Below are 13,757 nucleotides of genomic sequence, written 5' to 3' on the forward strand. Positions count from 1 at the left end.
CTCTCTCTCTCTCTCTCTCTCTCTCTCTCTCTCTCTCTCTCTAGCGTTGTAAAATTTGACGAAACCTTATATCAAACGCAACTATTGACATTGACCGCATGTTATCTAGTAATGTTTTTTGCATACGTTCACGTAACAGTTCTTTTTGCATACGTTCGTTATATTCGTGCTGCAGTTAGGTAACATACTTGGCAATGGATTAGATAAAAATGCCTATTTGCAGACAATAAGTGACCTACTTTGACGTAAATATAACGTTGTCTTGTGTGTAGTAGCGATAAGAAAAAAAAGGATTGGAGCGTTGCGCATAGTTATTTTACAGATTTCGGCTTTTATTTAGAATATTTTTCATGTTATTTTGTAAAAGTAAAATTATATATCTAAAAGTTTTATTATTTAAAACTTAAGAATACAAGTAACTTGTAACGATATATTTTTCATATATCGCATATATAAAAAAACCTATATAAATTAAAATTTTTTCTTAATTGTACATGTTTTTATTACGTTATTATACGTATATTATATTTTTATGTGTATATTTATATACATATAAGTATAAATGTATGTTTTATTATGTATTTATTTAATATAATGTAACATCATATATAAATAACACCAGAGATACACATTACTTTTATTTACGATTATTAATATATCAAATGATTCGTAAATAAATAATTTGTGAATAAAAGAATGATAATTTGCGATAACGTGAAATTACAAATACCTAATTTTTTGTTTCTATATCTGCAGCTTAATTTTTATTTTTAATAAAATAATGTATATAATAATGTATGATCATTAATATTTATAATAATCATATAATAATCACATGATTTATATATAAGAAAAAATAGATATCCAAGATGATTGAGAGAAATGACCTTTTCTGCCGCGCGAGCATCCATCATATAAAAGAACCATATCGTAAAATATAAAACTATAATAAAAAAAAAGACGTTAATATTCTATATTTAAAAAGTTAGACTTTAAAAGGAACCTTTTCTGTGCTGACGCTTGACGCTCGTTTTTAGCGTCAAAACAGGTCGCATGATCGAAATAGACGCTCGATATTTATCAACTTTGATTATGTGTGGTCCGTTTTGACGCTAAAAATGAGCGTCATGCGTTAGCATGAAATTGTACCTTTATGCATTAGGAAATGCGTATAAGGAGGATCGCAAGCTCTCGTTCACCGACAATATTTCCACATAAGTGTACGTGTAGTGAAGTTCGCTGATAAGGATAAGCAGAAACAACACTGTGGGTAGCTGCCACCACGCGAGTCTAATGTATTCCCAAATACGATCCAAAAATATTGCCAGAAGAAAATAATCCATCATTGCGTGGAAGTTAAAGATCTTCCATGCGAGGGCGATAGCCCAGAAAGAGGAACTTCTGAAAACGACAGTTTGTCTATCATAGAGATCCTCTCGGCTGATCGTCGAAGAGATGTCAGTCTCTAGAAGATCCTGGTACACGGATATATACCGGTTCCAAGCGATGCTTGTCAGGGAAAAGTGCAGACCCACCATCAGCATGTTGTACAGAGGTGATTTCCAGAACGAGGTGGAGGAAACGGAATTGTGTGACGACAATGACGATGACGATAACGTCCGGATGGGCAGTAACTCATAACCGGCGCGGTGATTAGAGTTGCGCCTCAGGAAAAAGAACACCGCGACGGCGAGAGCAATGCAGCCGAGACCGTCGCAGACGCCATCCACGAGATAACCGATAGAGCCGACGTCCGATCTCTCACCCTTGACGTTGAGCCTCATCCTCGCCACATGGCCGTCCAGATCATCCAGCCAGGTTCTGACTTGGAATAGAATGACACCTATCCGTCTGTAAAAGAGGGAACTCCGTGTGATGTAACGGGCGCCGATTACAGCCACCGCTACATGAGAAACGCTGATGGCGTTTGGCGTCAGCCATATCCAGGAACGACTAATGCCTAGTAAATAATCCACTAGGGATGCCAGGGGGCTCAGAACATAGTGATTAGGGTGATCCAACGTCATGGCCTTCACCGTCACCGTGCAAATCGGATTTAGATCGCACAAGATCGGCGAACGATACGATGAAGCTCGCGTGTCGTTCACGGATGGACGTACATCGTAATCCTGTACTCGGAAATAAAGTAACAAATCCATTCCGACGAAGTACAGCAGGAATAGAAACGCCAGACACGTCTTACTGATAAATGCCGACGAGTACATTTTCCGAGAGATCAAAGGATCAAATTGTCCTATGCTTCTCGTTACTTAATTTTTTCCCTTATAATATTGTTCTCTTATTTGTTTATTTATCTAAGTCAATTGCTATTATTCTTTTAATCGTTTATTTAATGGCTTATTATTGTTTCAGGTATTTTTTTTTATCTAATTAAAAAGGTCAACACACTCCGTCGCAGCCGATTATTAACTAGCGTTACCGGTGTACCACAAATTCAACTCGTGGATGGCGTTTTAGGTGTGACAAAAATCTTGTCAAGCATTATTCTTCCTATATCGTGTCGACTCGTTGATCGATGTTAAGCCTATGACATTCTTCGCGGTCTGGTCCTCCTCTTCGTCCTTTCTCTGCTCTAGATGCGTCGGAGTCCGCAATTTGATTTTTAATCGTCGTTCCGAACTTTCCACGCAATGTTAGTAGCTTTTTATGAGAACAGCTCCTGTCGTTGTGCTGACTGTGCGTTTTACCAATAACTGGCAGCGCCTTGCTGTAATAAAAATTATGTCACGTTGTAATTACGTCACGTTGCAATTACGTCATGTTGTTGTAATTACGTTGGAATTAATTTGACATCGAACACACACTTTTGCCGCAGAATAAGTCCCATTCTGCTCTATCGCATCGTTGACGCGCGTATTCTGAAATATTGTACAATACGTTGCGTTTTAAGCCACAATTATAGATCATTATCGACTCGCCTTTATCTAACTATTTTTCTCATATCAGATTATGACACAGTGTTTGTTATTTTCAGTCTATTTCAGATAGAGGCAGATAGAAACAACCGGACACGCACGTGCATCCCGCCGTTTCCGATACTCTTTTCTTTTCTTTTTCTTTTTCCACGAGAGATCGTGGTGCGCGATCCACGAAGTCGCGGGTCACACTGACGGAGAGGACAGGTGGTCTGTCGCGTCGTTACCTTCACCGATCACGGGTTTCACTCTGTTCCGCAATAGGTCAACATCAGAGTAAACTTTGACAAGTTTGATTCACGAATATCTTTAATCCAATCCGACAGAGAGCTAGCGCGCCTGCCGGACGTTGACACGAACCGCAACGGTTATACTGCAACGCTCGCAAGGAGCCCCGCATATAATATATCGCTCAGAGATAATACAAACACGATAAGAATGACAGAACAAGTATCTTTCCTCCCATTCTTTCTTACTTCCTATGACTACGACTTACCCAAAGAACATCTCTACGGCCAAATGTTCCAACACTTTCGCGTTTGCCATTTACAGTTGAATTCTAATAGACCATACTCTCCTGCGCAGATTTCTATTTATATCTGCGCGGTGTTGAATTTCGTTAGTGAAGGTTGCATGTGTAACGAAAAATGCTATATAGGTACTAATAATGTTCGTCATGTTTAGAATTGAATGCAAGCCCGGAGAGGAAAATACGAATTTTTATTTCCACGCGTGAATAATTCATGAAAATAAAACTGGTTATTCTTCTTCTCTCTGCGCTCAAAGTTAATGTGTGGTTACATGTGTTTCAATATACAATATTATACTTTTAGTGTATAAAATATAAGTTGTCGTGTCATTGTTTCTTTAATAATTACTGTCGGATAATTTCCAATATTTACTGCTTAACTTGTAACTAATGTTGCCTACATGGATTTAAATATATTCAGCATATTCATTTTATTTGATTATAGTCAGCATAATACATGTAACTATGATAATAGGTCTGCTCTTTTCCGATGAACTTCTTGCATAATTCATCTCTCTCTTTTTCTCTCCATGTTCGAGAAAAAAAAAAGATAAAAGATTTGTGTGTGCAGGCGTGCGTGCGTGCGTGCGTGCAGTTTAGCTAAAAACAGGTCCTCCTCCGACTCTCTCCGACTGTCTAAGATGAAAAATATCTTATCGAGCATTTGAAGTTTTCAAGTACGTTTTCGTGTATTTTTTTTTGAACATAAATATAACTGAAAAATTTATAATTTAAATAAAGGAATCATCATCTACTATTATCTCTCTTAACAAGATATTAAATCTTTCAACTCATTTCGCTATTGAAATATGTACTGACATTGGCAGTTATTGATTGTCACAATTGTAGATATATTTATGTGGACACAGTGAATTATAACACAAATACTATAAACTTTTCTCAAATTCAATTGGACGCATTAGTGTGCACAAGTGTACATTAAAGTCGTTGAATACTGATTTAATCTGTGTAAAAATAAAATGCAAATATTTCGAATTATAAAATATAGATTTTATTTTTTACACAGCATAATAAAATATATTGAGAATTTCATGTTCAATCCATTTTTATATGTACATTGAACATATACATTTCAATACCTTTTCATCCTCTCTCATGGAAACAAGCCATAGTTTTTCCAATTCTTAAAAATCTATTACCTCCTTTGCCCTTTCCAAATTATTTGATCGAATCTGTTTTAGGTAATTAAAAGCTTTCTTCACACAAAATCATCAATGTATTAATTATACCTAATTACCAGTCTGGTTTCCGGAGCATGAACAATATACTTCGACTGAATTGTTGCATTTGTCCGATAAGGTGTTGCTGGGCTTTGATGTCGGTTCGATGACAGTGGCCCTCGATTTTTTGAAGGCTTTCGATCATATACTGCTTCTGAATACTGTCGATCATAAACTGCTTCTTGCCAAACTTTGTTACTACAGTTTATCCCCTTTTGTCCTTTTCTTCCTAATTAATTGTTCCCAATGAGTCCTTCTCTTCCTACTTTATCTCCTACCTATCCTGTCCCATCAAGAGTGCCTCAAGGATCTGACCTCATATCTCTGCTGTTCACAGTGTTCACCGCTGATGATCTGAGCTCTATTCATCTTAGCTCCAAGTTGTTTATATATGCTGACGACGTCGTTATTCTTTTCTTCTTCTGTCTATCTGAGGCCGAGTGGGCCTCTTCATTTAAACCCCCCAATATCTTCCTTGCTCATCGCTGCATGCTTCTTTCCCTGCATTATCCCGTCTTCCTCCTTTTAATGTTTTCCTTAATTCTGCACATCCTATCAACCTCACAAAAGCTTCTTGTATCTCAGCTCCTTATTATCTCATTATTTGACTCGTCTGATGTGGTTTATATCCCAGTGTTAAACCAACAAGTGCTAAATCCAATTCAGAGTATCCAAAATTCCTATCTTTGTTTTTCTTATAATGTCCATATGTATGATCACATCTCTTCTTTTTATTAAAATCCGGTTGGCTAAAAATCTCTCAATGCTTCATCCTTTATTTGTGTTGTTTTGTGTATAGTCTTCTTCATTTTAACATTCCTTCGTATCTCCATAATCTCTTGTATCTTAACTCGAAATTCTTACAACTCCTAACACCCGATATTATAATTTCTTTTTTTCCTGTACATCGTTCTGCTAAGTTTAAAGTCGCTTTCTTCTATGTTGTCAAATGCTTCAATATGCTACCTTACATGATACATCATCCGATTTTCCTCATTCTTGTTTTCTTTTCGCAATGCCGTCGCTCGGTTTCTATCGTCTATGAAATGTTAACACGTTTTGGTATTTCGGGTACTGTATCTCTGATATTGCAACCTTTCTATATCTTGCTCTGCAGTTTGGCATCCGAGAGCAATATATCTTTTGTTAATTATAACTCTTTTTATTTATATACACACACACACATATATATATATATATATATATTCTTTATTATTTTTAATTCTCACAACATTACGTGCATTCATTATCTTTCTGAAGCACGCCTCGATTTAACTGTATTTTACTCCCAATTTGATATTTATTTCGTTACTTATCTTGTTATATATTTTACACTTTTCTCTTTTTATCATTTGCTACATGTGCCTCGATCATATTGTCCCCGCGGATCCCTGCCTGGAATACGTAGTAAGGTGCCAAAATCCATACGTTATGCCGCAGTCGCGCCCGTGATTATTACTATCATTTCTTTTTCTTAATGTATGTTATTGTTTTTGCTTTCTGATTATTCTATGTATTGTTCCATGACAATCATTCTTTTGTTTGCTTTTACTTACTGATAGATGTAACAGTAGTACTGCTGGTGCCTTATCAAATTATGTACTTACCCGCTCATATTTATTACATTCAGTGTACCTCTATTTGGCACACAATAAACAAGATGTATAATTTTCATATTAATTTATGTACGATGGCTTTAATGTGCACCAGTGTTCATTGAGTGCATTCAATTGAATTTCACAGCTATTAATTATCTTAATTAAAGGTCTGTTCTTTATCAGCTAAACCAGTGTACACTCGTTATACTTTAAATTGTGTGTGTGTGTGTGTGTAAAGTTTGGTAAAAGTGAAAAAAAGAAAGAAAGTTTTAGTGCAATTCAGTATAGCGATAAAGAACAGGACTAAACACATTAAATATTTGATTGAGCTTTACCTGAGGGACTTGTGTACTTTTACCACAGCCTGTTTCACCGACTAAAACCAAGGTCTGGTATTTCTCCAACAAGTAAATAATGTGATCTTTGTTTTTGAATATAGGCAATCGTTGACGTTGCATGTCGAGCGCGAGCGAATGATGTGCATTGTAAACAAATTGTGTCGATGAATGGGCATCAATATCAGGTCTATCCTCCTGCCATGTGCTATCTCCTGATTAATAAAGTGAGATACAAATAAACTTGATTAGTAATTGACATCTCACAATTTTTATTTTACAAATAAAACTTTTATGTATTTTTTTATGTTAAATTAAATTATTTGGTTAGATTGAATAGTAGACGAATTGTGAAATTGCAAGCTACTTTTCGCTCAAAATGGCAGTTAAATAACTGCTACTTATTGGTATATCTCGATAATCCACAATATAAACGTTGAAGGCAACTTGATCTAATAAAATTGCAATATATAAATACACGACTGAATGACATAACCTTACCCGGCTTGGAGAAAAGCAGCCGAAACATCTTTGGAGTTTAAAACAACTTTGACAGAAGAAGACTTATATTTACATATGTGTATACTAGTTAAATAGAAAAATACAGGCAATATAAGTAAAGTCAAAATAAATACAATTCTATATCAATACCATAAGAGGCGTCTAACAACTGCTAACAGCGTCTAATGAGTAATGTACACCAACCATGGCATATCATGATACAAACAACTATAGCAAGTTTTATGGCAGTACGGTAGATGTCTCTTTTCTTAATCACCCTATATATATATACATACATACATATCGCCTACAGCAGGGGGTCGATTCTGTATCTTCAAACAAGATAAAAATTACAAAAGTGAGCAAATTTACTAGGTGTTGACCAATGAAATTATCAGTATTCTGGTAAATTCGCTCACTTTTGTAATTTTCACCTCATTTCAAGATACAGAATCGATCTCCAGGTTATTTTGGCTGCGTTTGGATTCCCACCTGGGTGCTCCCCAAGTCATATCATCCTTGTGTTTACCGAACGTTAAACAAGGATGACATGACACCCGAGGAGCACCTAGGTGGGAATCCGAACGCAGCCTTTATGTGTGACCACTGACCAGTGTGACATGCAGTGCTGCCAGCCCTACCGTTTTAGTGGTAGATTTACCGTTTTGGCTCACTAACCTATACTGCTTACTGTTTCAGGCAGGTTATCTACCGTCTTTTTTTTTATTTTGCTTGTATAATATCCTATGTTACTGCTCATTTTACTCAAAGATTAGTATCTTTGATTGACAAAAGAATTTGATCCAAAATTTCAGCGACAATGGTGAAGAGTTTTGGGAATTTCAGTACTGAAAGAAAAAATGATAATACGCCAATGTTTGGAAAAGTCAGTACATTTGCTACGCAATTATTTTCTCTCCCTCACTCCTCCGCTAACGTTGAAAGATTATTTTCTCAAATTAATCTAATAAAAACCGATGTAAGAAATTCGATTTCATCTACTACTCTTTCTGGACTCATAACGTACAAAAGAATACTTAAACGGTAAAAGTTGCTATACCTTGTCTATATCAGAAGAGCTATTTAAACTGTATTCTAACAATATGTATAAGAAAAATAAAGACTATGAAATGTTAACTGATTCTGAGACTAGTCAAATTAGTGAGACTGAAGATTAAAAAAAAAAAACAAAACGTTATAATTTTCCACTCAATAATGTTACTGCTATGCATAAGGCATATTACGTAAATTACATTGCAGTTGCATTGTTGAATGGAAAAGTGTAACATTAATGTTGTGTTATTTTTTTTTGTGTTTCCTGGAAAACAATTTTATACTGATTAGAATATTTTTTCTGTTACTTTTTATAAAATATTAAATAATTTGTAGTACTCATCAATGAGAAATTTTTAAATAAAGATTAAAGGAAAAAGTATGAGTATATTAATTCTTTTTATTATAATTTTTACTTTATTTACTACTGAATTGTTTTACGAAATTTCTTGAAAAAAAGACTACCGCTTTAAGTTTCAAATCTACTGCTTTTTTGGTGTACCGCCCATTTTTTCAACCATCTGGCAGCACTGGTAACATGTGTGACCACAGTCTGTGTGGTGTGACACGTTTGATAATAAATTTTATTTTAATAGATAGTGCACTGTTCTGATCTTTTGTCACTCAGGCCCACTGCTCCATTACCATCCATTACTCCACTGGTTGTTTCCGGCAATTTCTAGTCATTTTCAACTGAGAGATGTTAGAAGCTTACGATGCCAACTACGATAAAGTATGAGTTATAACACATAAATAATAATATTTGAAATATTACATTATATATTTTTCTTAAGATATTTAATTATATTTCTTTCATAGCGATCTATATTCCAACGTTTTTACACTATTCAGTATTCACTTACGTATGCAGCGTTAATAGATACAATTAAGTCTTATAAAATTTTAATTTCAAAATTTATACGCAGTTAATTTAGTGAATATATAGTCTACTAATAATATCAAATATATTACTTTTACGCAGGAACATCCAAGAAATCTTATTCCAGAACTGTGCCGGCAGTTTTATCATCTCGGATGGGTGACTGGTACTGGTGGCGGTATCTCCATAAAACACGAGTTAATTGTATAATAATATTATGTACAAAACTATTAAATGGAGACATTTACTATAAAATTTCTATCCTACAGAGACAAGATCTATATAGCTCCTTCTGGTGTACAAAAGGAACGTATGGTACCCAATGATATGTTTGTGCAAGATATCAATGGTACAGATTTGGAATTGCCTCCAGCAGAGAAGAAACTGAACAAGTCGCAATGCACTCCACTATTTATGTGTGCGTATATAAGAAGGCATGCAGGTGCTGTGATTCACACACACTCCAAGTTTGCTGTGATGGCGACACTATTGTGGCCTGGGAAAGAAGTCGGACTCACCCATCTCGAAATGATAAAAGGTATATATTCATTTGAATCGTCTTTTCAAATTTATTTACAGTTAATTTGAAATTAATGACAATATAAAACTGTTCGGCTTATATAGGCATATGGAATCAAAAAGAGGGTAGAGCGTATCGTTACGACGAGGAGTTGGTAATACCGATCATAGAAAACACTCCCTTTGAGAAAGATTTAAGAGACGATTTAGATAAAATTATTGTTCGTTACCCTGAAACTTGTGCGGTATTGGTACGCAGGCATGGGATTTATGTGTGGGGCGATTCTTGGCAACAGGCAAAAACTATGTAAGCTATTTCAGTATTAGTATCACACGCAGCGATGCAACGAAATTTATCAACTTTTTCGTTAAAATGTATTTCTTGTTCTTTATACAGGACAGAATGTTACGATTATTTACTTGATATTGCAGTTCAAATGAAACAATGTAGATTAGATCCATCAATAACTCCAAATGATTATGAATTAAAGTATCAAGCAAATAGTACAAGCAAATAGTTATGATATACACAGAACTTTATTACAAAATTAATATTTCTGTTAATTATAATTCTATGATGCAACAATATTATGTATCTCTAGTTATGTACATTTTTTAATCATTAAATGTATATAAAAATTAAAATAAAAAAAAAATGATAGAAACTTGATTTATTGTGATTAAAATTATTAATTTTAACGACATATTTCACATATGAGGATATAATATACACTATGTACACTATTGTACATACACATATATTGTACTTGTAAGACAAAAATAATATAAATATTTTCTCAAGTATCTACGTCGAATGGCGTAAATTGTTTTCTAATTTTCTTTGCTAGTTCAGTCTCTTCCTCTTGGCTCGTATGACAATCTTTCCAGTCAGATCTATCGTTTATGTCTAATATCCTGTCGGACGCTAATACTTCTCTGCCGAATTGTAATGGAAAATCTTTCTTGATCCTATAATATAAGATTCTTCCATCCGGTAATTCTACATAAAAATATAGAATACCAGGTTTAGCGACTTGCTGCAAATCTGTATGTGGTGGTAACTCCGATATCTTGAAATTGTTACATTCGGCCAGTTCCTGAAAGCATAGAAATTCATATGCATTTGAACTAAATTAGATAAAAGATATGTTCGACATTCTTTAATGTGGAAAAAAATAAGGAAAAGTACTTCGAACATTTCCTTCAATGCGGGTGCTTGGTTTTTATGAACAGGTACCGCTTGCAATTGACAGTGGGAAGTTTTAAAGTTTCTTTCAAAGAATACAGGTACTCTGTCGGTACTCTCGTAGTACTTGCTCACGGCTTTCTTATAGAGATCCATCTCCTCTTTTACGTTTTTCGGTAGAATAGACAGACTCTGATGATGCGTTATTGGTAGAATTAAGAGATGATCCTCCACTAGACCACCCTTTGCCAGTGCCAAATATATCTCTGTGCCAACAGAGATTACCAAATGCTTGGAGACTGCTGGACTGGATAAACAAAACCAGCACTTCGATTGGTCAATTACCAGCTTTGGTTTCTTATTGAGGCCGCAGTTCTGATGCCGCGATCTCTTTGCATTATCTATCGAGTCCATGTCATAGAAAAATTGGATCTGCTTTTGCAAAGTTGGATCGTCGGACAGCATAGATTTGGGATACGGACTCGACGTTTCGTCTGTTGTTTTCATAATCAGATCTGATAGTCTAGTTCTATCAACGGGAGTTAAATTCAATGCGTACAACCATTTCTGCTTCTCATCATTTAGTACTGGTGCAAGAGCTATGAACCTAGTAGCTATTTCCATATTTCCATCATCCTGACTTTGATTTCTGTAATGAAAAAAAAATCATCTTCAAATTATAATTGTGCATTTATTCTGTATTTATTTTCAGAAATTTCCTTGAATAATAAACTTACCGATATGGCGGCCGTTCGTAATAAATCCGTTCTAAGGCCGACACATGATATCTAGGTTTAATATGAGTAACGAGCCATGCGATTAATTTGGAACCTTGATACTTGCATTCTGGTTTGTTAGTGTCAAGATTGGTTACACCTTCTGGCCATGGAGATGTTAACAAGATGTCAACGCCACGAAAACTCGGTTGACCCTTCAAGCAACTATTCCTGATGGATACAACATCGTGTTCATTGAAGTGAACAGTTTTGTTTTCAGATGGGACCTTCTCGGTTCCACTGAGATATGCTATTTTGAGGCCCGAACTGGCGATGTACAGACCACGCTTTCCGAGATAAGTGAGATTCTGACATATTTCGTATCCGTCCTCGGGATAGTCCTTAATGTCAGACTCTCGGTTAGGACCGATAATGTACGTCGGTACTGAAATGATTTTCTCGCAGGATTTGTATGACTCCAATTCAGAATTGTCCGCACCGAAGAAATTGCCGACGCATAACAGAAAATCGAATGGACCGTTTTTCTTGTTGATAGCGTTTACTTTGGAGAACAAAAACTTGAAGTGTCCTTCCACATCTCCGCAAATGAGAACTTTCTGCTTGTCACTCATTCTGATAATAAAATTCTAAATAATTTTTATGTTAAAAAATGTTAAACATACACATACACACAGATCAGGGAGCATTGATATCCTCAGATATTTTCGTTATGGTTCTTCTTCTTCTGTTTCCCCTTGATTGGTTTTCCATCTCAAATATAAGAGACACAGTACCATGCGAAAATAACGCATCTAGTTGAGCCTATGAATAACCTCCTCGGGAAGCAGACTGTAGAGGTCTCAACTGATATAATGTATATCTCTTCTTATTAAGCCCGATGCCCACGATGCTAGAAATTGGTTCGAGATCTCGGACAGAGAAAAAATTAACAAATCACATTTGAACAACTTGAACACAAGACCATTGCGATTGGTCAATTCTTTCTTCATTCGAGATCTCGGACCGATTTCTAGCATCATGGACACAAGGCTTTAGAAATTAACTTGGAGCTCTTAGCACTGCTTTGAACTCACAAAGCTATAAAACTCCAGGATCCCTATAGGGATTTTTGGACAATCTAGGAAAATGAGATCCCCTATACATAATAGATTGTAAAAAATAATTTTTCATGTTCACAAATTAATTTTAATAAAACACTTTTACTAAAATTAATTTGAACATGACAGAAATGAGAAAAGTTGGCTTTTTACCCCCACTTCGAGTGACTTCGACTTCAACCCACATTCAAAGCAGCGTAGGGTGGCACCCAGTTGGACACGGCCACTCACAGCGCTTGAGACTACAAAGCTCCTAAGCACCGGTCGCTGTGATTGGTGGTGTCCAATCGAGCCGTGATCAATCGGGGTCACCCCGAATATTCCCTCACAGGAATGTTCGTGCGCATACATATCATCGATACGATGTGAAAGCAGCTAATACGAATCTGTAACGGCAGTTTACGCATGAGCACGAACGCTCCTGTGAAAGAATATTCCCACGGACAACGCATCACTGCTTTTTCCTTTTCATAGAGATGGAGAGAATTTTAAGCAAGATTTAAAATTCTCTCCATCTCGTTTTAAAGCGAAAGAGAGACTGAGACAGAGAGAGTTTTAAGCCTTGCTTAAAATCGAAGTAACGTTGGCTGCGTTCAAGCCGGGAGCACATAGAAAAACGTAAGGCCGTAAGGCGTAATCAGTAAGGAAATCGTAACATTGGATTCGCTACTGGCCTTACAGTCTCTATTGTGAATGGCCAATTCACTTACTGCTTGCGTGCTACGGCCTTACATTCTTGTATGTGTCATGGGCTTCAGCAAACTTAACAATCGAGTGAGTGTTCACTGTTATTGCTTATTGGTGTATTCTTTTAGATCTAGGAGAATACATCAATAGCAGCGAGCGCTAACTTAACTGTGAGTTATGGCTACTGCACACTGGACGCGATGAGCGATGAGCGACGAGCGATATCCAATAAAAACTCTGCTTTTTCTCACGTGACGACGCAAAGCAAACCTCTCATTGGATATCGCTCGTCGCTCATCGCTCATCGCTCATCGCGTCCAGTGTGCAGTAACCATAAGAGTCTCTGATAAGATTTATCAGAGAGGCGCAACCGGATTAAGTCATAGCGTTTTCGGCCCGACCGGGTTTGCACCAACCTGGGTTGGATTAATGGCGTTTTGCGCTCTCCTATTGGTAGA

At 36.1% G+C, this 13,757-nt stretch overlaps 3 protein-coding genes across 4 annotated transcripts in view; 1 reads left to right on the forward strand and 2 right to left on the reverse strand.

The window, feature by feature from the left end:
• LOC108760639 (probable ATP-dependent RNA helicase DHX35) overlaps positions 1 to 3,420 on the reverse strand; it is a 10,465-nt gene extending 7,045 nt beyond the window's left edge. Inside the window, exons 1-2 of the mRNA XM_018506696.1 lie at positions 2,826 to 3,420; positions 1,200 to 2,728 (exon numbers count right to left, since the gene is read on the reverse strand). Of these exons, the coding sequence (XP_018362198.1) occupies positions 1,200 to 2,225 (1,026 nt within the window). The 5' untranslated portion in view covers positions 2,226 to 2,728; positions 2,826 to 3,420. The remainder of the gene's footprint in view (positions 1 to 1,199; positions 2,729 to 2,825) is intronic.
• Positions 3,421 to 7,800: 4,380 nt separating this feature from the next.
• LOC108760805 (probable methylthioribulose-1-phosphate dehydratase) lies at positions 7,801 to 10,173 on the forward strand. 2 transcript variants are annotated; one of them, XM_018506995.1, is made up of 6 exons: positions 7,801 to 8,026; positions 8,790 to 8,926; positions 9,176 to 9,270; positions 9,343 to 9,611; positions 9,698 to 9,899; positions 9,990 to 10,173. In XM_018506995.1, the coding sequence occupies exons 2-6, from the start codon at positions 8,894 to 8,896 to the stop codon at positions 10,108 to 10,110; spliced, it is 720 nt and encodes a 239-aa protein (XP_018362497.1). In that variant the 5' UTR covers positions 7,801 to 8,026; positions 8,790 to 8,893; the 3' UTR covers positions 10,111 to 10,173. The 2 variants fall into 2 exon arrangements, with proteins under 2 accessions (XP_018362497.1, XP_018362498.1); XM_018506996.1 differs by having other exon boundaries at positions 7,802 to 8,026; positions 8,822 to 8,926.
• A 197-nt stretch (positions 10,174 to 10,370) lies between these two features.
• LOC108760688 (CWF19-like protein 1) lies at positions 10,371 to 12,248 on the reverse strand. Its single transcript, XM_018506771.1, has 4 exons — positions 12,188 to 12,248; positions 11,516 to 12,127; positions 10,782 to 11,427; positions 10,371 to 10,689 (listed from the first exon to the last, which is right to left on the reverse strand). The coding sequence occupies exons 1-4, from the start codon at positions 12,199 to 12,201 to the stop codon at positions 10,390 to 10,392; spliced, it is 1,572 nt and encodes a 523-aa protein (XP_018362273.1). The 5' UTR covers positions 12,202 to 12,248; the 3' UTR covers positions 10,371 to 10,389.
• Between the last annotated feature and the right edge of the window lie 1,509 nt (positions 12,249 to 13,757).

Source organism: Trachymyrmex cornetzi, unplaced genomic scaffold (assembly GCF_001594075.2).
Source record: "Trachymyrmex cornetzi isolate Tcor2-1 unplaced genomic scaffold, Tcor1.1 scaffold23, whole genome shotgun sequence".
NCBI lineage: Eukaryota > Metazoa > Arthropoda > Insecta > Hymenoptera > Formicidae > Trachymyrmex > Trachymyrmex cornetzi.